Source organism: Misgurnus anguillicaudatus, chromosome 18, assembly GCF_027580225.2.
Source record: "Misgurnus anguillicaudatus chromosome 18, ASM2758022v2, whole genome shotgun sequence".
Lineage (NCBI taxonomy): Eukaryota > Metazoa > Chordata > Actinopteri > Cypriniformes > Cobitidae > Misgurnus > Misgurnus anguillicaudatus.
The window spans coordinates 22,361,522-22,387,147 of NC_073354.2; the positions used below are offsets into that span (position 1 = coordinate 22,361,522).

Below are 25,626 nucleotides of genomic sequence, written 5' to 3' on the forward strand. Positions count from 1 at the left end.
AACTTCATTATAGGGCACATTAGAAAAAAATACATGACAGACCTAAATCTGGAGCTATCTTGGTTAAGCAGAATGTTATGTATTTAAATGATTCATGAATGACAGATATACAGTAGTTCGTGATTATAATGTCAAAGTTTGTTTAACGCGAAGACCTGAAATTCAGGGTAGGACGGATTTGGAAAGACATATGGAAATAACCTGGTTTCTGTGGAAAATACCAGTGAACAGAATACATTTGTCTGTACGACTTACTGAATAAAAATGGACAGTGATGCCCTTAATACATTTTTTGGCAAATTAACAGATCTTATTCCTAACAACATAAAACAGGAACTGCAAACATATAGTCCACCTATAACCTCTTTTCACTCTTTGACTGAGAAAGGTTCTTCTTTAGGAGATAACACTCAATGTTTGGACAGTTTTAAGTCAGTTGTTCAGACTTTGCATACAAATGCTGAGGAAAACAGGACTGAGGACAATGTAAACAAATCAAAGATTCAGATTCATGAGATGGATTCTGCTCCAGAAAAAGAGAAGCTGGAGTTGGATCTAAATGTTTCACACCAGAGAGATAAACCGTCAGGAACAAGCCGCTCCGACCAGGACGTAACAGATGGTCTAGCTGACGCCCTGTCTAAATCACTTAGCGATATCTCAGCCAGTGATTGCGATATCAATCTGGACAAACAACTTGAGGATTCAGCAAATACAATAGATACTGAAAAAGTTGTTTTTAGTGAGTGCATAGAGGGATCTGTCAATATGAGAGATCAAGCAAGCAATGGTAAGGATATTTGCATATTCAGTCAAGACGTATTTGAAAATAATGGACATGGGTCGGATAGCATCAGCAGTGAGTGTGGTACTGTTCAAAATGACAATCAAGATCGCCACATACCCAACAGTAACCGCACAGAAGAGTTGATCGTATTCTGTAAAGAAATAAATGTTTTGAAAGAGAGCTGCGATGAAGAAACGTTGATGCGCAGATCTTCTCAAGATGATCTCACAGAGACTCAAAATATGAAAAATTGCATTTCAAGTGAGCAGGAAGCATCTGATCTTGTGAGCCAGATGGATGGAGATCTTCAAAATACAGCAGATGCTACTTCTGATATTAACCAAAACACAACTTTAGATTCTCTGGATACAAATTCAGATGCTCAGAGCAAATCAATAAATTGTAACAATTGTAATCTCACAGATCAAAAGGATCTTTCTTCAAAATCGTCTTTAAACAGCAGGACCCAACTATGTGTTAAACCGTTTTGTGAAAAATCGTGTATTGGTACTGAAAAGATTCAACAGAGGGATGATACTGCCGAAGGCCTCTTTTCTCAAGCTTCATGCAATGAAAGCAATGCTGAATTAGACAGCAACTTTGTCCATTCTCCTACCACAAGCAATAAGACTGGGATCCAGATTGGACATCCTGAGGTCAGTGTTGGCCTTTGTGATACTAAAGCACAAGCTACCGATTTATCCAAACTAGGTAATTCTATCACAGCCCCACTTGAACCAGAACCAGGACTTGTCCAGAAAATAGAAATCCAGGAAGATTCCCAAGGCAAGAGACAGAGAGAACAGGACTTAGATGGTCCACAGGAGGAAATGAAAATAGAGATAAAGACGCTGGATGGAACGGATACAGCTGTGCAGGGAGAAGAAGAATCGATTGAGAAAATAAAAGAAAGAGAAATGATTCAAGAAGAGACAATGTTAGAACCTGTAGATGCATCCCCTGTGTTGGATTCATCTTCTCCTGAAAAGACAACAGACCCTTCGCTGCCATTTGGGTCCGACCAAACTGTCATGTCCCCCACCACAGTAAAAGAGTTACAAATCCATTTGTCCTTGCTTTTCACTGGGATGCTTGGCACCAAGAAAGAAGCAAACGAAGAACAAGAAACTCCAGACCAACCCCAAAGCCCATATCAGTCTACCAAGAAAGATTCAAAGGGGGACTTTCTCGAGCAGATTACCCAATTCTTTAACAGCGGCAAAGGAGAGGGAAAGAAAAAGAAGGAGAGCCTGACCAGTCCTCCACTGTCTCCTATCAGCCAGGAGCCTGGAGAAAAAAACGTAGAAGAAACTGTGATTTCCCAATCTGAGGAAACTATCAAATCTCCGAATACAGAGACGACTTTAGATGCCTTCAAAGCATTCTTTACAGTTAAAAAAGAGAACTCATCTCGCATGGATGGGGATGCCGGAAAAAAGAAGATCAATAGGGATAAAGAGGCTCTCAAAGCTTTCTTTGACAGGAACACGATTAAGTCACCAGGCACCAAACGATCTTCTGAGTCCAATGTATGAAGTGAATTTTTTGACAATTAAAAACAGGGTTGTGGTTAGCATTACCCAATATAGTCTGTTGTGTCTGTCTATCTATAGTATATTTATATTACATATAAAATGTGTGATCATCATTTATCATCAACAGCTTCATCCAGTCAGGATTTTGTTATTGCTTTTTGTTCATTCACTTTTATTTTTTTAAAACCTACAGCTCATTGGTTCATTTGATTTTACATATTCAGTTACATATGTATGCATGTTTTACATTGCACTGTAACTGTTGTTGTCTTTCCTTTAGTCTGAGGTGAGTGGGGAACGCACACCAAGGCGACTTCAGACCATCTGGCCTCCACCCAAACCCAAAGACAAGGAGGAAAAGATCGGCCTGAAATACACAGAAGCTGGTAAGCCCTTACTGCATATTATGAAATAAGAGCAGTGAATGTAAATGTTTGCCATCATTCAGATATTTGCCTTTGTACTTAATGACAGAACTCTCAAATACACCTCCACCCTTCATGTATTCCTAATGGGCAGTTCTGCAGATGAGATAACATATTTTGCATGATCATGTTTGTTTTGTATGTATCACTCAAAGTCTTTTCCCATCAGGGCAGCACAATATATTTCTTTTTTTAAAGACCAGTTAGGGTTCCACATTGTGAAATAAAAAGACTGCATAAATGTACTTGCATTTATATTAACACTTAACCTTTGGTTACATCCATAAACTGTAAAAAATAGGTTAAATCCAAGAAATGCAATTGCTTGAGGATTTGCAGGGTGTGGAGTCAACTGACCCACCAAAACACACACTCATGTTCATATATGACATAAGTCTTGATTTAAGTATACTGACAACATTAGAAAATGTTTCCCATTGTTCCTCACTTGTTCCCTAAATAAGGCACTACTGACATCTGTTGGAATGTTTTGCACCTGCAGTACATTATCAATCTCTGTCACTTGTATTTAAGATTAAGGGAATAGATTTACACATTTAGCAATATGGTCAAAACAATAATAGCCTTCTTATCCTTTATGTTTGTAGAGCATCAGGCAGCTCTTCTGCAGCAGAAAAGAGAATTTGACGAGGAGAAGGAGAAGATAGAGGTAATAATCTTAAGAGTGTTTACATTACATTAAATTCAGCATTACATTAAATTCATTTCAGTAAGCTTTAGTTGGTATACTTTTAGTAATAGGGTCAGTGACAAAAATGGTCTGGCAAAATGAAAAATTCAAAAATCTTTTAAAAAACTTGTTTTAAAAGCATGCATCAGGTTTATTTATATGCACATAGTGTATTAATGTTGAGTTCATGAAATAAAATTTGCAACATTTTTCTGAATGTAAAGACCTGAAAATGTCTAATGGTGTAACCGTCAATTGCACCAAAGAATGAGAAATATTAAATATTTTATCCACCTTGATGGCATGTAAGCGTAATCATAAAAAAAACCAATTATCTTTAATATATCATTTTATTAGTTATTTCTAAATGTAAATTTTAATGCGTTTTTGTAATATTTGTCCTGACATATGCTGAAAACAGCTCTGTTTTCGAAATAATCTTTGATAAATTATGTAAAAATATATGTTAAGAAAAATATTATTACACTAGACTAGATTTTTTATGAATATATTTATCTTTTCATTTAAAAAAATACTAGTTACACCAATTGACACAGACCGTTTACACCACATTGACATTTTTGCAATTACCCCCCAAATATTCTTTCAAAATTAAATAAAACCAGAAACTTTAGACTTGGTCCTCAAAAAAGAGAATGAATGCAAGTAATTTGCTAATTTATTTTGAAAATGTAACCCTTTTACTAGGGATGCACCGATATGGAAATTTTGGCCGATACCGATAACTCTTTAAATTTGGGTGCCATTAACCGATATAGGCCGATAAATATTCAGATTATTTTCACAATGAAAAACTCGCAGACCGCGGACATCTTGTCTTTGCGCTAGACCAGTGGTTCTCAAACTTTTTTTGCGTACGGCCCCCCTTTTGTATGGTGGATTCCTTTGCGGCCCCCTCCCAAAGAAAATTTATGACAAGAAACTGTTTTAAAACTCAACTTTTGATTAAACAAAACATATTAAATGATACGAAGTAGTGCTGTTGGTTATTAGTCTTATTTTTTAGGTTTAATTGAACACAGAATTCTTGATAAAATAATTTATTTTATAAAATGTCATAAAACTGGGGCCCCCCTGGCACCATCTCGCGGCCCCCCTGGGGGCCCCGACCCCCAGTTTGAGAACCACTGCGCTAGACTAGCATACTCTTCTTAAGCTCGCAACACGTGTCATCTTCGTGCTATGTCACAGGAAGCACCAATCAAAACTCCACATGGCCAGCAATGAGCAAGTGAAGTGGTTCAACAAACCAAAATAATCCATAATTTATTGGCTTTCATTTATCGGCCTAATTTTGCTATCAGACCAATAACCGATAATATTAAAAATAAGCAGTTATCGGCCGATAACAATATGTCGGCCGATATATCGTGCATCCCTACCTTTTACATTTAATTGAACCATACAGATGCAAAATAATTAACGTCACGTCATTGCCCAATACTCAATAATGCTTTTAACATTGCTATTTATTTATTGCATTACATTCATTTCGTCTACAGGTGGCACTATTTCCTATCTTAACTCAAGTTCAAGTTTCAAGATTTATAGAGCACATTTAAAACAGCGCACATGCTGACAAAAGTGCTGTACAGAAATGCATACAGCTGTACAGAAAAACAACTCAGAGGCTGTGCTTCATTTTGATATTTAATCTAAACATCAACATAAGTGTGATTTATTTTGTTAGATGAGTCTTAAGGTTAATTGATTAAATTCAGTTTAATTTGAAATGAGGAGTCGCACACATGTGAATATGTTACAGTATGTCAGTAAATGCACGTATACCACGTGTGTTTTGACACTTTTACATGATTTCACTTTCACCACATATTGTATATTCATATAACTATGTATGTGACAAATAAAAAATCTTGAATCTTGATTGCAGGATGATCACAAACATCAGCTCTTCCGGACTCATAAGGAACATGAAGCAGTTCTGTCCAAACTAGAAGCAACCATTGCAAGCTTACAGCGGGAGATAATCAAAAATCATCACAAGGATCTCAGAGATGTTGCCGTGTCCACTGAAGACCACATCAGACCGCGGGTCTTTCACTCTGTATGCGTTCAGACAGACAGAGAGACGTTTATCAAGTCTGATGAGGTCAAAGGGGCCCAGAGCCGAAGCCTTGATCTCCAAAATAATGCGTTGAAAAATGCAGACCTTAATTCAACAAAAAACTTTAACTTCACTGACAAACAGAAGACAGTTTCTCCTCCCGCTCCCCTTCCTGCATCGCCTAAGGTACAATTAAGTGGTAACACGATTCCTCCTTTACCTCCTCCACCTGGCCCCTCTGCTCCCAATTCATCTTCACTTCTTGCTAAGCCATCACATGTTCCAGGAAGTGTACCTCCACCTCCTCCACCTCCTCTTTCTGCCTTGCCTCAGGTACAACTAAGTGGTAACACGATTCCTTCATCACCTCCTACACCTGGCCCCTCTGCTCCCAATTCATCTTCACTTCTTGCTAAGCCGTCGCATGTTCCAGGAAGTGTACCTCCACCTCCTCCACCACCTCCACCCATGACAGGATGTGGTCCCCCACCACCACCACCACCTCCAGTTTTCCATTCAATCCCCCCACCTCCTTCAGGCTCTGGTGTGTTCCTCGATGAAGTGTCAGACAATTCTCTTCGCAAACAGTCAGTGGAGCCGGTCTGTCCGATGAAACCGCTGTACTGGACACGCATACAAGTTGAAGATAACAGGTAATATGGCCATGCCTAATTAAAGGTGCAGTGTGTAACTTTTAGGAGGTTCACTTGACAGAAATAAAATATAATATTATATACATATCTATTTTTAGTGGTGTATAACGACTTTACATAATGATCTGTTATGTTTTGATTACCTTATGAGACATTTTTAACTACGTACACCACGGTCCCCTTACATGGAAGTCGCCATTTTGCGTAACAGAAAACTGTTTACAGAGCACATTTTGTCACTACATGTTCTCTGACGACGAAATGTTCTGTCCTATGGCGGCTACCGTAGCTTCCCTATGTGTTTTGAAAGCGAGGGGTGAGCTGTAGACTGAGCCGATGGTTGAAATTCACAATCTCACCGTTAGATTCAGCTAAAATCTACACACTGCACCTTTAAACTGACAAATGAGGAGTTCAGATGCTCTCTTGGTGTGTCTAACATGTTCTCTTGTAAATGAGCATTTTTATGAGGCTCTTATGTTTAGGTTCAGTAATTTCACTTTTTCAATGCCAATGATAAGCACTCCGACCATCGGCGCTCAGTAACATCATCACTCCTGACTACTCCGCTGAGGTCGAAGTGCTGCAAGCTAAGTGTTCTTCCGCTATACAATACAGTTCTCATTTTTTATCCGCTCAAAAAATCACCACGTTTTATTTTGTGCCACCATACTTACTCGTGTAACTACTCATGTAACAGTCTTTAAATAGGAAAAAAATGGAAGTGTTTGGTGGCTTCTAAATTTATCCCTGTTTGGATCCTAAGGAATGAATGTGGCTAGGCTAAATGCTAACGAATGGCGGCTTGTGACTGCTTTTCCGAGGGGCGCAAATTCAAAATATGTGTTCGGAGTGTCATGTGTGTTGCTCGTGTTTTTTAAAATATGTGTTTGTTGCATCATGTGCATCACGTGTTTTGTCAGAATAAGTGCCTGCTGCAGACGCGTCAAAACCGTTTATGATAAAAGATGCTAAAAAATGCTCAGGTTCACAAAATACACGCAAGACACTCCCTTAACAGTAAACTCTGATTACGCGCCTGCAACAGGCACTTATTTTGACAAGACACGTGATGCACATAGATTAACTTAACGCGCAGAACACATATTTTGAAATTATTAACCACACACATGACGGGCTACATATGTAGTGTCAAACTTTGCATCGTGGGCCCTCGAATAAAGAAGTCACTGGCCACCACCGCTGCTAACAAATTCACGACAAGCTGTACAAAGAATAAGTGCACGCATAGAAAAAGGATAGGTATGTATTAATTTGTCTAAGTTAAAGGAATAGTCTACTCATTTTCAATATTAAAATATGTTATTACCTTAACTAAGAATTGTTGATACATCCCTCTATCATCTGTGTGCGTGCACGTAAGCGCTGGAGTGCGCTGCAACGCTTCGATAGCATTTAGCTTAGCCCCATTCATTCAAAGGTACCATTTAGAGATAAAGTTAGAAGTAACCAAACACATCAACGTTTTTCCTATTTATACGAGCAAGTTTGGTGGTACAAAATAAAACATAGCGCTTTTCTAAGCGGATTTAAAAGAGGAACTATATTGTATGGCGTAATAGCACTTATGGGAGTACTTCGACTTGGCGCAGTAACACCCTCCCTCTCCCATTATGAGAGGGAGAAGGGGAGCGGACTTTTCAGGCGAGTCGAAGTACTTCCAAAAGTGCTATTACGCCATAAAATATAGTTCCTCTTTTAAATCCGCTTAGAAAAGTGCTACGTTTTATTTTGTACCACCAAACTTGCTCGTATAACTACTCGTCTTAAATAGGAAAAACGTTGATGTGTTTGGTCACTTCTAACTTTATCTCTAAATGGTACCATTGAATGAATGGGGCTAAGCTAAATGCTATCGAAGCGTCGCAGCGCGCTCCAGCGCTTACGTGCACGCACACAGATGATAGAGGGATGTATCAACAATTCTGGTATTAAGGTAATAACATATTTTAATATTGAAAATGAGTAGACTATTCCTTTAAGGTAAGAACATAGTAAGATGTTGAAAAACGGTGGTGTTTTCCTTTAATTAATTTATCCGTTTAAGCATTTGTACAAAACTACATAAGTTGTAGTGCATAATGTATAGGAATTTTTTTGCTTTTTATCTTTATTAAGAAAGGACAGTGAAATTGACAGGAAACTTTTTGCATCTAAAGGGGTTTAGCAGCCAAAGACAGCCAAATTTGTTAAATACCAATGAAATAACTAAAGTGACATTCATGAAAATAAGGCATTTCAATAACTGACAAATTTTCATTGCAGTGAAATTACTGCAATTACTTAACATGTAATTGACGGAGACAACTTAGTAAAAAAAGTTTGTCCCTTAAGGGCTTCTGTAGAAACATGGTGGCACAAAATGGCGACTTCCACGTAAGGGGACCCTCTGTGTATGTAGATAAAAACGTCTCATTGTAAGGTAATAAAAATATAATGGTTCATTATAAAAAGGTTTTTATACACCCCTGACCATATAGTTTTGTATATTATTTTGCATTTCTGTCAAGAGGTCCTTCTAAAAATTACACACTGCACCTTTAAGGAAAGCGTAAATGTAAATATAAACCGTATTCGTATTGTTCTTCATTCCTCAAGAAATAGTTCACTCAAAAATTCAGATATCTACTCAGCCTCATGTCATTTCAGACATAACAAACAGACTCAAAATTAAGTGTATATTTACTTGTAATTGGTTTCTATGGTGATTGGTCACGGGACTCACAATCATCAATTATAATTTGAAAAAGATGAGTTTGCATTCGTGTATATTGTCTAAATTGACGAAATGTTTATTTTTGTGTGAACTATTCCTTTAAAATACCTCGGAAACATTCAACGTACATCCAAAAGTGAAGCAGACATTTGAAGTCTCCCTCATCAGACCTCATAGGAGGTTTAAGACAGACCGCTGCAGACATTTGTCTGCATTTAGGGGCCAGCCACAGACTGAGCAGCCGTCTTTCCAGGACCTCTAGTGGCGGTGTGGATTTCTGTGGGATTCTGTAGCGCGGCCACCTCTGTGCTGTTGCGATGTTATTTGACACCTCATAAAAGCTTTCGTCTCTCTCTTTGAGCATTTATTTAAGCCAAAGCCGAACCCAGTCAGGCTTAACTACACGCCGTCGCCCTGGCTCCTTAATTATTTTTATGGGAGAGAAAATTTAGTAAGTTAGAATACTCACATTGAGCCTGTGTCGATTTTCCCCTTTCCTGCCTTTAGTCACGGTTGCCCGGCAACAACAAATACCTTATGTTACTTTGGTTTTCGCAGATGCCACAATTTGTAAGTGCTTCGGTTGGTGGCCTCAATCTTGATAAGCCTGTAACACGAGCAAAAACATTCGAGTGAGCAGAAAAATTGGTCAACTTGTGCAATATTTCAAGAGAAGAAAAGAACCAGCAATTTAGGCATCCCAACACATCTGTCTTCATCTCAATTTTTCTGTCCTTTTTTTTTAGAAATGATATGCTGTGGAGCGCACTCGTGGAGCCAGAGATAATAAACACTAATGAGTTTGCGGAGCTGTTCGCTAAAGCCACGTCGCCCACCAAAAGAAAACCTCTCTTAGAAGCCTACGAGAGGAAAAACAAAGCTAGGAAGGTACAGTTGAAGTTGATAAAAATAAAGATTTTACTATGCATGTCAAATTTATTATTACGTTTAAATCTGCGTTCAAAAGTACAGATTTCATAAATGTCCACCAGAGGGAGTAGTTTTCAACATTTTCCATTACATATGCACTTGCAATGCTATCATGCCCTACCTGTTGCCTTTAGATTGCTGTAATTATATAGGAAATGAGAATGAATTGAAATAAATTAAATTCATTGAATAGTCTCCCTCCAATACTGTTTATGAAATGAGATCATGTCATATGAAAATGTGACTTTTTCCCTGTTTAAAGAGACACTTTTTTGAAAATATGCTCATTTTCCAGCTCCCCTAGAGATAAACATTTGATTCTTACCATTTTGGAATCCATTCAGCTTTCCGGATTTCCGGGTCTGGCGCTAGCACTTTTAGCATAGCTTAGCACAATCCATTGAATCTGATTAGACCATTAGCATCACACTAAAAAATAACCAAAGAGTTTCGTTATTTGTCCTATTTACAGTTGTGTTCAAAATTATTCAACCCCCCAATGCTGTTCAGGGTTTTAGGGAATTTAGTGTACATTTGTAATTGTATTCAGAATGAAATCCTACAATGAATTCTTAAAGAACCATATGCAACTAAAATGACATCAATTGGTTTTGTAATATAGTAGTAAATGTTTCTTTTGTGAATTCTTCATTGACACAATTATTCAACCCCTTAAAGAACTACCACTCTGAAGAACAGAGGTTCATTGAAGTGTTTTCAATCAGGTATTGAAAACGCCTGTGGATGTCAGGGAACAGCAATAAAGCCTAATAAGCACCAATTAGGCAGCTTTAAAATGACTGTGATACTCAACTCCTTCTAAACATTTACTGGTGTGGTTACAAACATGGTGAAGTCAAAAGAATGGTCCAGGAAGACAAGAGAAGAGGTGATTAATCTTCACAGGAAGGGCAATGGCTATAAGAAGATTGCAAAGATGTTAAACATACCAAGAGACACCATAGGAAGCATCATTCGCAAATTCAAGGCAAAGGGCACTGTTGAAACGCTTCCTGGTCGTGGCAGAAAAAAGATGCTAACTGCGACTGCTGTGCGCTATCTGAAGCGTAGAGTGGAAAAAAGTCCCCGTGTGGCTGCTGAGGAACTGAGAAAAGATTTGTCAAATGTGGGTACTGAAGTTTCTGCTCAGACAATACGGCGCACCCTGCGTACTGAAGGCCTCCATGCCAGAACTCCCAGGCGCACCCCCTTGCTGTCTCCAAAGAATAAGAAGAGTCGACTGCAGTATGCCAATCATGCTTTGGGGCTGTTTTGCTTCTGCAGGTACAGGGAAACTTCAGCGTGTGCAAGGTACCATGAATTCTCTTCAGTACAAGGAGATATTGGATGATAATGTGTTGCAGTCCGTCACAAACCTGAGGCTTGGGAGACGTTGGACCTTTCAACAGGACAATGATCCCAAGCATACCTCCAAATCCACGAGAGCATGGTTGCAGAAAAAAGGCTGGAACATTTTGAAGTGGCCATCGCAGTCACCAGACTTAAATCCGATTGAGAACCTCTGGTGGGACTTAAAGAAAGCAGTTGCAGTGCGCAAGCCTAAGAATGTGACTGAACTGGAGGCTTTTGCCCATGATGAATGGGCGAAGATACCCGTAGATCGCTGCAAGACACTTGTGTCAAGCTATGCTTCACTTTTAAAAGCTGTTTTAACTGTAAAAGGATGTTGTACTAAGTACTAAGATTGAATGTCACTTGGGGGTTGAATAAAACTGATAATGATGTGAGCACAGAAAAGACATTTGTGGTTATTTCATTATAAATGTTATGTTATATTTGTCTGACCTACACATGCCTCTTTGATGTAATTGTAAGCAGGATGACTGAATGATCAAAATCAATGTCAAACCGGCCAAAACAATCAATTTCAGTTGGGGTTGAATAATTTTGAACACAACTGTAAAACTTGACTCTTGTGATATTATGCACTGCCCGAAAATAGTCCCCTTGGTTACTTTCAATAGCATGGGGACTATTTTCAGGCAGTGCGTAATATCACTACGCCTGCTGCAGCCATGTTACATCAGCAAAGTCCTTGATTATTACACCAGAATGAGAGTTTAGTTCCTAGCCATATCTGCCTAGAAAACCCCAACTTTAAATTTTCTGTCGGTCATAGTACACAATGTAACTACAGAAGAGTCAAGTTTAAAATAGGAAAAATATCCAAACTCTTTGGTTAATTTTAGTGCGATGCTAATGGTCTAATCAGATTCAATGAATTGTGCTAAGCTATGCTAAAAGTGCTAGCGTCAGACCCGGAGATCAGCTGAATGGATTCCAAAAAGGTAACAATCAAATGTTTATCTCTAGGGGAGCTGGAAAATATTTTCAAAAAAAGTGGAATGTCCCTTTAAATGCTATATTTGGGTCCCCAGTGCTTCTATCAACCTAGAAAATGTGAAAAAGAACAACGCAGTAACTTAGTTTTGGTAAACCAATCTCTGTAAGCATCTGAAAAAAATAGGTCATTGAAATTTGGCTCCCCTTGTGATGATAATACCATCCCGGCTTAGGGGGTGTGCACACCAAAGCTTTTAAACGCGGCTGAAAATGCCTGGAGGACGCATAGTGCCAGCTGTTTTTTAGCTGAGCGCTTTGGTAGCTGTGATACTTCTGTTTTGTTTATCAGTCATTGTATGATGCGCCGGTTGTTGTGATTTTTGTCCCGCCCTTCATCTACACTGTGACTGGATGGCCGTGTGAGAACTGACATTGACGAGTGGAGCTTTTCACCCAAAGTGTAATCTTTTTCAACTCTGAATGTGGAAAACCGCCGAGCGCCGGCTTTCAGCGCAGAAAAACGCTAGCTGCTGTTTTTTTTTGAAAAACGCAGCACTTCCATTGGTAACAATTGAAAACATATGCCGGCCGTGGGCGTAAAAGTTTTGCTGTGCACGTCTCCTTAATCTGCACTATCCAACCACAACACTGCCATTTAGTGCAGAGATCAGCTCATTTGCATTTAAAAGGACATATCCAAAAACAGAACTTTTTTGCTCACAACTACAAAGTGGCCATTTAAACATGTTATATGTATAATAAATTATCTATATGATATTTTGAGCTACAACTTCACATGCAGACTCTGGGGACACCAAAGATTTATTTGACGTCATAAAAAAGTCTTGTGAAATGTCCCCTTTAATCTTGGCAGGAAGATTTTGTGATGAAAGATTTTGATTTTCCACGGTTTTGTTGTATTCATTTGTGCCTTAGTTACAAGAAAAAAACAACGTTTTATACAGTTTAATACTTATTTCCCCGATTTCACAGACAATGCTTAAGGCTCTAGCTGTGAAATCAGGCCATTGTGACATATAGGGAACAGGATGTGCCTGTCATCTAAAAGTAGACCCCTGTGCTGACGTAAACTCTGTGTAGTGACTTAAGTGAGTTAATTATTGAACTTTTCTAGGTTATTAAGTTACTGGATGGTAAGCGCTCTCAAGCAGTGGGCATCTTAATCTCAAGTCTCCACCTGGAGATGAAGGACATCCAGCAAGGTAAACCGCATTGAAGAACCACACACATGCGTAGCAAAGGAGCTCATCTGAGTCTGTTTTTGTTTTATATGCCTGTCCAGATTAATTTTATCTCCACTAACAATAAACAGGCACGTAAAAATGAATGCGTACTTGTGCCATCTGGATAGGGAAAGAAAAGCCAAGAGTCAATGTTTAAAAAATTCAGCATATTTCTAGAGACTTCCAGCAATGCGATTGGCACCAATTCATATTAGGGGTAAATTGGCTGTATGTTTGTTAAATGAATTTGTGTCGTATTCGTTTAAAAATATATAACATCAACTTCACATAAACATCAGCGAGTGCGTCAGACAGGAGCAGCTGTTTTCAATGATTTTAGTGAATTGAGCCAAACAACAAATACTAAGATGTAGTATAATTAAAGATTAAGATTAAAGATAAGATGCGCTTATCAATATAGCATATTTTCTTGTCTTCCTCATACAGCTGTTTTAACTTTGGACAATGCAGTGGTTGACCTGGATGCCATTGAAGCTATGTATGAAAACGTAAGTATTCTGCAACAAAGCTTATTTATCATTTCTTGTTAACATTATCATATTTATTAGTAGTTCAAGTTACAAACATAACTGAATAATTTATAGTTTGGTATCTGTTTTCGAGTGTATGTGTGTATATACAGTTGTCCCGTGTGCTCATCTGTTTTGTTTCTCTTAGAGAGCTCAGCCTGAAGAGTTGGAGAAGATTAAGAAACACTACGAAAGCTCAGATGAGGAGCAAGTCAAACTACTGGACAAACCTGAACAGTGAGATATTCCAGAAACACACCAGATAATAGTTTGCCATTTTATCCAGTAACAAATAGCAACTTTTAATAATATACAAGCTCATTTTATGCTCCTTGTGAATGGTGTATATTAACCATATCAAGATTTATTGATTTTCCCTGACAGGTTCCTTTATGAACTTTCCCAAATTCCTGAATTCTCCAGTCGTGTTCACTGTTTCATTTTCCAGTCGAAGTTTACAGACGCCGTTGCCTCCATACAGCGCAAAGCTGAGATTATTCTGCGCGTCTCCAAGGTACAAAGGCACTTTCAAAAGGGTCAAACCTCTGATATGATCAAACATTTGATAATATATAAATGCTGGCGTTCTTAACACTTCCCTTCCCTTTAAGCACTTGGCGTTTGTTCAATAAGATCTGCTTGAGTGCTTGAAAAGGGCCTGCTTTGTCTCCATTCTCTCCATTGTCAAGTACATAAACATTGATTTGTCATTGAACTGTCGCAGCATCTGTTGGAGGAGGACGGTGTGAGGGAGATTATGGGGCTGATTCTTGCTCTTGGAAACTACATGAACGGAGGTAGCAGAGTTCGAGGTCAGGCGGATGGCTTTGGGCTTGAGATTCTTCCCAAGCTTAAAGATGTAAAGAGCAGGGTAAAGTTTTACTTTACATGGTTTAACAAACATGCTTTTTATTTGTGACCCCATCTGTGAAATCTCATATTATTTTTAAGATTTCACTGTGATTTCAATCTTTGACACGGCCTTACTCGGTCAATAATAAAGATATGTTATGTTATGTTTACATTATGTTGTATGATTTCATGTAGAAAACAGTAAAATTACTTTAGCTGGGTTTTCAGAGGCAGGGTCAAATGTTTTACATCTTTAGCTTCAAAATAAATATATAATATGTGCATTTCATCAAACATTTCTATTATAATGCAATTCTCTATGAATCCACAGGATAATCAAATTAGTCTGTTGGACTACATTGTTTCCTACTATCTGCGCAACTTTGATGAGGTAAAGCCCATAAAGTAAACCTTCATAAGTGATCACACCCTAGTTGAAAGACCAGCATATATTTTAAACTGTGTTGTGTGACCCCACCAGAAATTTCATTTACCAGCTTCACTACCTAGGCTTTGTTGGTAAACAAAATGATAGTCCAGTTAAACCAACCCAGCTCTACATTAGGGTGGTCCTTATAATGGGTAAAAAAATATTTTTAAATGTTCAAATCTCACCCTCTAAATGTGTTAGGATATCAATAAAAACACACTGTGCAGAATTTTAAATTGTTCCTAGTGCTGGGAAAAGAATAATCATAAAATACACTTACCTAAAGGATTATTAGTAACACCATACTAATACTGTGTTTGACCCCCTTTCGCCTTCAGAACTGCCTTAATTCTACATGGTATTGATTCAATAAGGTGCTGAAAGCATTCTTTAGAAATGTTGGCCCATATTGATAGGATAGCATCTTGCAGTTGATGGAGATTTGTGGGATGCACATCCAGGGCACAAAACTCCCATTCCACCACATCCCAAAGATGCTCTATTGGGTTGAGATCTGGTGACTGCGGGGGCCATTTTAGTACAGTGAACTCATTGTCATGTTCAAAAAACCAATTTGAAATGATTCGAGTTTTGTTATATGGTGCATTATCCTGCTGGAAGTAGCCTTCTGAGGGTGGTCATAAAGGGATGGACATGGTCAGAAACAATGCTCAGGTAGGCCGTGGCATTTAAACGATGCCCAACTGGCACTAAGGGGCCTAAAGTGTGCCAAGAAAACATCCCCCACACCATTACACCACCACCACCAGCCTGCACAGTGGTAACAAGGCATGATGATGTTCTCATTCTGTTTCACCAAATTGTGACTCTACCATCTGAATGTCTCAACAGAAATCGAAACTCATGAGACCAGGCAACATTGTTCCAATCTTCAACTGTCCAATTTTGGTGAGCTTGTGCAAATTGTAGCCTCTTTTTTCTATTTGTAGTAGCGATGAGTGGTACCTGGTGGAGTTTTCTGCTGTTGTAGCCCATCCGCCTCAAGGTTGTGCATGTTGTGGCTTCACAAATGCTTTGCTGCATACCTCGGTTGTAACGAGTGGTTATTTCAGTCAAAGTTGCTCTTCTAACAGCTTGAATCAGTCGGCCCATTCTCCTCTGACCTCTAGCATCAACAAGGCATTTTTGCCCACAGGACTGCCGCATACTGGATGTTTTTCCCTTTTCACACCATTCTTTGTAAACCCTAGAAATGGTTTTGCGTGAAAATCCCAGTAACTGAGTAGATTGTGAAATACTCCGACCGGCCCGTCTGGCACCAACAACCATGCCACACTCAAAATTGCTTAAATCACATTTCTTTCCCATTCTGACATTCAGTTTGGAGTTCAGGATATTGTCTTTAGCAGGACCACACCCCTAAATGCATTGAAGCAACTGCCATGTGATTGGTTGATTAGATAATTGCATAAACAGGTGTTCCTAATAATCCTTTAGGTGAGTGTACATGTGTGTGGTGTGTGTGTGTAGTTATTATGTATATATAAATACACACACATTCATGTATATATTAAAGAAACATTTACATGTGTCTATATATAGTTATTATTTATATTTTTATATATTATATATACATTTAAAAAAATTATATATATAAAAAAATCTGAAATGTATATATGTATGTGTGAGTGTTTAAATATCCATAATAATTACACACAGCACACACACACATATTTCATGCAAAATGTAACTTATTTTGTATGCGATTAATCGTTATTAATCTTTGCGCTGCACTCTAGAGGTTGCTCAAAGCCTTTGAATATTTCCGAAATCACATATTTTTGCAAAAACTTTACCATTTAAAAACGCACAACACACATAAAAATTGCTTCTTGGAAGGTAACTTTGTTCCAGTTATTTCAGTCTCTTCTGATCCGAGTAGCCATGTAGCAGACTTGTTCGTGTATATTGTCTATTGTGCTTCATTCACATTGAAGCTTTCTTGCTTTGAAAGACATATCACAACTAAAACAGGAGTTTTAATTGCATGGAGCATGGTAAAATAAGTCCATTGCTACCATAAGTATATATTATTAAACAATTATACATGCTAGCACAAAGTTTCAATGTGTTAAACTTCAAAGGTCTTGAGCAATCTCTAAATATTAATTAATATAAAAAATTTGCTCAATTTTTTTATTTATTTATTCAAACATATTGCTTGGGGGAGAGCATGAACTTTTAAAAGTTGAAAAATAAGGACCACCCTACTCTACATCATAAACCAGCCTGACCATCATTGGTATTCATACTGGTTTATGTTGGTCTTCTCATGTGGGACACCAGATCTAGGTAAACTTGTTTACAATCTTCTTCAGAACGCTGGGACAGAAAACAGCATCTTTCCTTTGCCTGAACCTCAAGATGTGTTTCTGGCCTCTCAAGTGAAGTTTGAAGACCTCTCCAAGGATTTAAGAAAGTTAAGCAGGGACTTGGCAGGTAAGAATTACCAAAACCTCTCTCAAGGGTTGAAAAACACTTTAACTGTGCAATGATTTACTACACCATCAGATGAAGCCAGATTAGATGGGTTTGGATGGCCGGATGGCTACGATCCTCCGTCCGCCAACTGTAACTCTACCACAATGAGTCATGCGGACTAGAGTCGGTCACCATGGCTTGGCTTCACAGGAGATTTTATTGCATCTGTTAGCAACAATTCATTATTAAACCACATTAGATCAGGTAGAATATACCTGCGTATACTTTCCACCGTATATTTGCATGCGCAGATGTTGGAGACGAAGCAGAGTCTGTGATTCTGACTTGGCGCCTTTTAGATATGACTTTAATCCTGCCCATCAGATGCTTCTGGCATTGTGTGGTTCCCCAGCTTTGTTGCTTATGTTGTCGTAGGGCCGAAAATCTTCAGTGCTTTGGCGCTTATGTAATCTGAGAGAAGAGCAGTTTATCGCCGATGGGATGGGCTTTATCTCGGCATAGATGCACAGATGCTGTTCTCCCGCTACACTGTATCAGTTAGAGTTCAGTGTGGCCTTACAGATGTGTGTCAAAGATTGTATTCTTTACCTTTCAACAAGCCTTTCTTATCGGGCGACAGGGAGACTCCCAAATCTGGCCCATCACTCTTTCCCTTTTCTTGCCTTTTGAACTCCCCTCATGACTCTTTTTGTTCAGTTGTTTTGGTGTCTTGGATATGTTGCTCGAGGTCCCACTGAAGGTTTGGATGCTCGAGGTGACCATGTTTCTGTGCATTTTGCAAAAATTAGTCACAGCGTGCTTCCACGAAAGGGAATGACTTTCTGTAGAAAACTTCTAATGCTTGTAGTCTCCACGGTTTGCTTTGAGACATCTTTCTGATCTCTTTGTAATCGTTGCGGCTGTGGTTTGGCTCGCCACAATGAATAGTTGAGAAGACCTGAATAAAGTCACGATTTGAGTTTGACTACCTTAGTGCATGTTGCCAAATAAAAAAATCTGTTGGATAGATAGTAAAGTCTTAGGAACCATAAGTTTTGTTGTTTTTGCAATGATATAGTGAGCATTATATAATCTTTATTAGAAAAAAAAAAAAAAATTTGAATAAAGTGTGAAGGATTTAATGTGACTTTTACTTACACTTGAGCAATAGAAAACCTAAATTAAACGAAACCCTAATTTTTAATTCTAATCGAATGACTTCCAGGACTTCATTCTCCTTAAAAGAGTTCAATATGTGCTTGGTGCCAAAAGAAGTCACACTAAATACTGACTTTTGCCAGAAGAAGCCATTTTGTTTTGATTTGCACATATTTCCTAGAATTTCTGTTTCCATCTTAATAAAGAGAGCGAATAATAAATATGGATGTCATTAAAACTTTGCTAAAACAACAAGGCCTGAGTCCATTAAGACGTTTGCACAAATATGAACCAAATCAATTTAACCTTGGATTATTTTAGTTTTAATCAATAATTTGTTTAGATTCGCTACAGGGTAGATGTCTAAACACTGCCAGCCATCTTCACAGTTTACACAATGCTCAATGAAAACAGTAGTGTGTGTAACTTTATCTCGAGTGAGATGCAGATGGAGTGTGTCCAAGCGTCCTGGCTTCCCATCAGGGTGTATTATGACTGGGCCGGGAGACTGGCTCCTCTGATCCTCCGATTGGACGGGGGGCTGGCGTTGAACAAACAGCACTGCTTAGGTCCACGGGTGGTACAATGGCTATCTAAGGATGCTATCAGAGGTGCATCCAAACAGATCTTACCTAGAGAAAAGACATTCGATGACCTTTGACTCTGCCACAGGTGGAGGTATTGTGTTTATGTACTTCTTGCTAACAAAAGGTTTGACTTTCCTAATTGATCTTTGGTACATACATGTCATATTATAATTAAAACATCAAAAAAATGACAGCTGTTGCTGTTGACATGATGTTACTTTTGGAAACCACTGACCTTAATCCAGCTCAGCAATAACTTCCTTCCATGAAATACTTTTCAGCTATTTTACAAGAACATTTAATAGGAATGTCCATGCAGCTCTCGTATGTGTATCACTATTAGTAATTTATTGTGCACATATAGATGGGTGGCTTCTCAAATGAAAGTTTGTCCTAACTCTTTAGGCCAGAGCATCCTCCATAACAAATTGTTTTGGTCCATCTAAAGCACATACAGCCACAAACTGTTGATCTCTAAGCATTGCTACAATAGATCTTGGCTTATATCATTTTGCATTTCTTTGCAATGTATGAGCATATATGAAGAGCTCAGATGCAATAAATTTGAGCAGAATAAACAAACCGGTATTTCTGAATGACCTGAGGATGGGATTAAGCAGATTTGAAGTAAAAATACTTAATGAAAGGATAATACATACAGAGAGCATACAGTCAACATCATTATCTCATTTTTGATGGAGGTGGCATTTAGTGGCTTTTGCATCTGCTATTTATTTATTTGTTTATTTATTTATTAAAGGCAGGATGGATGATTTTGAAAATCACTTTGGAAAAGGGAGTCGGGACGAGTACCAAAACACACTTGTATCTAATCAGCATTAAGGGGCATGTCTACTAATGGCACTTTTTCATTGCATAGTACCCCACGGTTTGGTTTGGTTTGGGTCGGGTCAGCTAACTTTTGGAGGTTTTTCCACTGGGTGCAGTACGTAGTACCCGATACTTTTTTTTAGTACAACCTCCGTCGGAGTTCCAAGCGACCCGAGCTGGTACCAAAACGTGACGCGAAAACACTGTAGATTGGTCTGAGAGAATCGTCACTACCAGCGCCATTGCTATAATGTAAAAGATTAGCTTTACCTTTATGCTAGCTTGCGCTGTCTCAAGTAAACCTTTTGTCATTTGTGTTTTGCTGTAAGTTCCAAAACTCCCTTTTAGAGATGAAAACATCCACATGTTGAGAATCAGGAACACTGTAAAAAAAATTTTCACAGACTTACAGTTTGTGGCGGCACATTCGCGGCGTGCACGTCCGCATATATATGCTTAAATGCAACTTAAATGAGGCTCAGCGGAGCGCTTCGACTGACACCACAGGTGTTTGTACAAAAACTATCATGTGAGACAGAGGTAGTGATAAACGCAATGTGCAAACATCTATTTGTGGTGGTAAATTTTTATTTTGTGGCGGACTGAGAAATGCTGAATGTATGGGAATGTACAACAACGCTCTCACTTGTATGATGTCACAGCAGTAGGCAGCGCAATTATAACGACACGCCTTTAATCCCTTCCACTCTGAAGTGTTACTAAACTCGATGGAAAAGCAAACCAAGCCAAAGTGAGGTGAGCTGACCCGACCTGACCCAGACCGTGGGGTGCTATGCGATGGAAAGCGCCATAACCGACCTTGTTGCCTGGGTTGCGTATGGGGTGGGTCTATCTAAAGAAGGTCCAGATTCTATTGGGGTAGGGGCATGTTTGTTTTGGTGATTTCAAATGTCAGCATTGATTTTCAGAGATCATGCACCCCGCCTTTAACACCAGGGTAAAAATATTACTTAGTTATAAATCTTTCCTTGTCATTAAATTTTAAAAATGTGAATGACTATTAAATTGCTTACATACACAGTTAAAATGCTGGGTTGTTTTCAGCCAGGCGTTGGGTCAAAAAGGGATGAGCCCAGCCCCTTGGGTTGTTTTAACCCATTGTTGGGTCAAATATAAACATTTTCTAGGTTAATTTGGACCAACGATTGGGCTTGACACTTTCTGACCCAATGCTGGGCTGAAAATGACCCAGCATTTTTTAAGAATGTATATACATATTTGCAGTTTGGTGGCCATTCAGATTTTGAGATCTTGTTGACAAGGGAACATTTATAAGTAATATTATAAAACGGCTCGTTCTGGTTCTTCATTCTGATTGGTTGAAACGCGTTCTAAGCCATGATAAAATACCCCGGTAAACCCACAGTTCAGACCGCATTACATAAATATCACTGCGCCACTGTTGCTGCGTACTGATTTATGAAAATAAACACCACAGTCTTTAATCATTTTTAATTTTTTCTACATTTGCACAATTATGGCGATATCCAGATAAATGTCATAGATATTGTTGAGTCATTTCGTCAATAAAGAGAAAACGAGTTGTTTTTGTCTTAAATTGATATTTCCGCTATTATCCACTAGATGGCAATCTTACCCAACTTAAACACTGACGCATTCACCCGACACAACAGCGTTGTGGTGGATTTAGCGTGATGTGTAAGTTTTGATGGCTCTGAATCTGATCTCTTACAAAAGTTCTTCACAAAAATTGAATTGTCTCCGAAAATTTGAGAGGTAATAACTGATAAGAGAACAAATGAAGGTAGGATGAAACGTTTTTTTTGTTGTTGTTGTTTTTGTTGTTTGAAAGCGGATGGTCTGTTCTTTCATTTGAAACGCTGACGGGGAAAGAGTTAAAGTTAAGCATTTATATCAGTGAAGTAGCACAATATAAATGTCAATGTATAAATTAAATTAGATGAATGTTGATTTATAAAATAAACACCACAGTCTTAAATCATATTTTCATTGTGTCTTTGCTGCGTCTGTGTTGGTTGTGAACTGCACTCTGTTGCAGCCACTCTTGATTCTGAGGAACTACTTTGTTTGGCGGAAGAGTAATATTTGTACTAATATAATTACAACTTATTTGTGTTTTATTTTATGAAATCCTGCAATGTATATGAAGTAACCGTTTTATAAAAGCAATAAGTCCCGCGAAGCAGTGGGGTTACAGTGCATTTTATAACAGCTATATAATAGCTGTTATAAAATGCACTGGTAACCCACTGCTTCTTGGGACTTATTGCTTTATTTTTACCCAGGTTTTTTTGTTGCTTCAATTTGCACACTTGTTATGTACACCCCTCTTTGTGATGCACAAACATTATTAATAGCATAGCTTCAAAAATGCTTTCATATTGCCAGCACTTCATTGATAAACAACCCTAAGATCATAAGATCTTGGTTCATATCACTCCATACCAACCAAGAAGAACTTTGACTTCATATTGTTTTGATGGTGGGTTTTTTTGTTCTTCCTTTGTTTCTACAAACAAGTTTAAGCATGACCTTTAGAGATTCATCTTTATCAACAGTATACAGTATCATCCTGTCTTTCTACAAGTATATAACTGGAAATGCACTATATTTGCAGTTGTTGTGAGGTTCTTAGACTTTTGAGGTCTGTGATTGCCATCACTGTAACATGTACACTTTGTTATTCGTTGCCTTGGTAAGAAAGCATCTGCAAATAGCATGTATGTGATTGTAATGAATCAGTGGCTTTGTAATGCTAGCTTCATAAAATGTAAGTGCTGATGGAGAACTAACAGAAAAATATGACTGTTTACTTTTGGATCAAATATTGTTTTAAAGGTCGTGTAAACTTTATTTTCTAAGGACTGGCTTTGCCTGTGGTCAGAGACCATCGATCTAACCCAGTGTTATTTTTACACCTTTTTTCTGCAGTTTGTGAGAAAGAATTCCTATCTGTGTGTACCAATTCATCCCAAGAGCACATGCATCCCTTCAAGGAGAAAATGGATGGTTTTATTTCTAATGGTAAGCAATGGTGTGGAAGATTAGCCCAAATTCGACATCCAATCTCTTCTGTACCTTGTTCAAATATAAGGGGTTAGCTTTGGGCTGGATGAGCTAATGTAAGCAAAAGTGATCTAGGACATTTTTCTGTTGCTAGTTTATGTATATAGCATCAAATATCAAATGTCTGTGTTTAAAACAAAGCTTTTCTTTTGCATTCTTTCTACTACAATAATTTGATTGTCTTTGCTACATAGATAAGAAAGCACGTATCCTGCAGTCATGACGAAAATCTGTGATGTGCCCTTTTGGGGACCTGATAAGTGTCTGTGACTCCCTACCTGTACAAGATAGCCAGTCAGGTTCAGAATGCAGACAGAGATAGGAATCAGGGAGACTTAAGCAATGAAGGAGACTTCGTAGTAAAGGAGAAACGCTAGTGTTTTACAGGCCCTGGGAGAAAAGTTTTTGGCACTATTGGTAGTTTGACTCACAGTTTAGTACTGATTATGAGGATGAACGAGGGGTACAATACAATACAAATGCAGTGTTTTAACGGTATATAGAGTTAATTGTTAATACACATATTTTTATTTTGCAGCACAAAATGAAGTAATTGCAATGGAAAACCAAGTGACATCAGCACGTAAAAGGTAAAGGTGCATCACCCTTGTTTAGAATATTACAAACATTGTTATGCAAAACTAGTGCTTTACATCACCTTAATATCTTTCATACCTCAGCTTCTGTTACCTGGCTGAGTACTTTGGTCTAAAGCCACGTTCTGGTGAGAAAGAGGTTGTGCCTGGCAGTATTTTTACACTTTGGTTTGAATTCTGTAATGATTTCAAGATCAGATGGGAGAGAGACAACAAGACAATATCAAAACAGAGGTGAGATTTTACAGTGCCATGTGTAATGTATTTCCTATAATAAGCATATATATATAACATATATATAACATATATAACAGTTTATCTGAACTGTGCTGTTTAGTTTTACGTTTCATTTTATCTCTGCTGTTTGTTTAGCAACACGCTTACAGCAAACTCTGTCAACATCAGTTATAATGTCTATTGTTCAATGCAGAACACTGCGTGTGTTTGGTGCACATAGATGATGTCGATGTTGATTGAAATCAGAAAACACTGTCATATCCAGTTATTGTTTTAGTCCAATTCAAACATAAAAATTTTGATTGAATTCAGCTTTCAGAAACACAAAATTATTATTTTTTTATGTCTGTTATTCAGTCTGTGCTTTTCTTGACTTTAAGGCTCAAAGAGGCCCAACAGTCTGTGCGTAACATCACAGCAGAGAAGAAGATTGAGACCAGAAGCGCCAATGCAAACGGACTGGTAGGAGCCTGCTTTTATCCTTTCTTACAAATTTAAGCAAATTTAATGCCCGAATTTCGTTAAACAGCATACTGTTTTCTAAAAAACATCATTGTGATATACATGTGTTTGTTTTAATGACTGAAAAAGAAACTGCTTCTGAAAGAGGCGAGTCTGACCAGGAGCTAACACTCAAAAGGGTTTTCGAAAAGGGCCAGATACATTTATATCTGAAACGTCCAACCTGCTCTGTCGCATCATTTGGTAGGAATGACACCTGCTTGTGCAACACTTTCCCTCCAGACTGTATTGGGGTCCTGTGTCATTTATAAACAAAATAGTGTTTTATTGTGGTTAATAATGAATTATACTGATGTTGTTTAAAATTACAAACATGACTTTTAAAATAAAATAATATCCAAAAGTAAACTCAAACTGGGATCTACCAGTCTACACAATTAAGGCCTCAAACATGTAAAAAAAAAAACAATAATCATTCGCCTTTACAAAAGTAATAACTTTATTTTTCATATTGAGTAAAAATGTTGTGTATCTTGTGTGGCAACATTAAATCATTAAAGAATATACAAAACATAAAAAGTCAAGTTCCAATGGTAACCCAGATGTACAATAATAAAACATTACATTTAGTTTTATCTTAATAAACATCACATTTTTATTGATTATAGATATGTTGCTTCTTCACAAGTCATTTATTTCACAACAATGTTTTTTTCTGTTTCTGTTTGCAACATAAAACTAAACATAAATGTTTTATAAAACGCACTGGACTCAATTATTTAAACAATAGGTATATAGTTAGCAATGTGCAAATCTTGCTCCACACAGTGGAGAATAACATAGACATATTTTAATGTCACTATTTTATAGTATTATAACTTATCATGTGTTTTTAAAAAGCTTTAATGTGTAACTTTTGCATCTATATCATCATCTCCAAAGTATAAAATGGCAGATTCTAAGCTTTACAGACTGCATTTAATTGCATTAAATGTATTTCTTCAGGACATTAAGAACCATCTTTAATGAAATAGCTATAG

The 25,626-nt window shown here is 37.9% G+C and overlaps 1 protein-coding gene across 1 annotated transcript; it reads left to right on the forward strand.

Moving 5' to 3' along the window:
- Positions 1-264: 264 nt before the first annotated feature.
- On the forward strand, positions 265-25,251 carry fmn1 (formin 1). Its single transcript, XM_073855377.1, has 17 exons — positions 265-2,316; positions 2,603-2,708; positions 3,356-3,417; positions 5,351-6,177; positions 9,661-9,802; positions 13,284-13,371; positions 13,840-13,901; positions 14,071-14,159; positions 14,307-14,436; positions 14,647-14,793; positions 15,106-15,165; positions 17,544-17,664; positions 23,157-23,249; positions 23,830-23,881; positions 23,972-24,121; positions 24,505-24,581; positions 24,705-25,251. The coding sequence occupies exons 1-17, from the start codon at positions 265-267 to the stop codon at positions 24,752-24,754; spliced, it is 4,308 nt and encodes a 1,435-aa protein (XP_073711478.1). The 3' UTR covers positions 24,755-25,251.
- The last annotated feature ends 375 nt before the right edge of the window (positions 25,252-25,626 follow it).

Excerpts from the sequence above, each read along its gene's own strand:
- fmn1 (XM_073855377.1), top strand. The coding sequence starts at position 265 with ATGGACAGTGATGCCCTTAATACATTTTTTGGCAAATTAACAGATCTT. Across the intron at positions 23,250-23,829 it reads GGATGGTTTTATTTCTAATG|CACAAAATGAAGTAATTGCA; the intron begins GTAAGCAATGGT and ends TTTATTTTGCAG. Across the intron at positions 24,582-24,704 it reads CAGAAGCGCCAATGCAAACG|GACTGAAAAAGAAACTGCTT; the intron begins GACTGGTAGGAG and ends GTTTGTTTTAAT.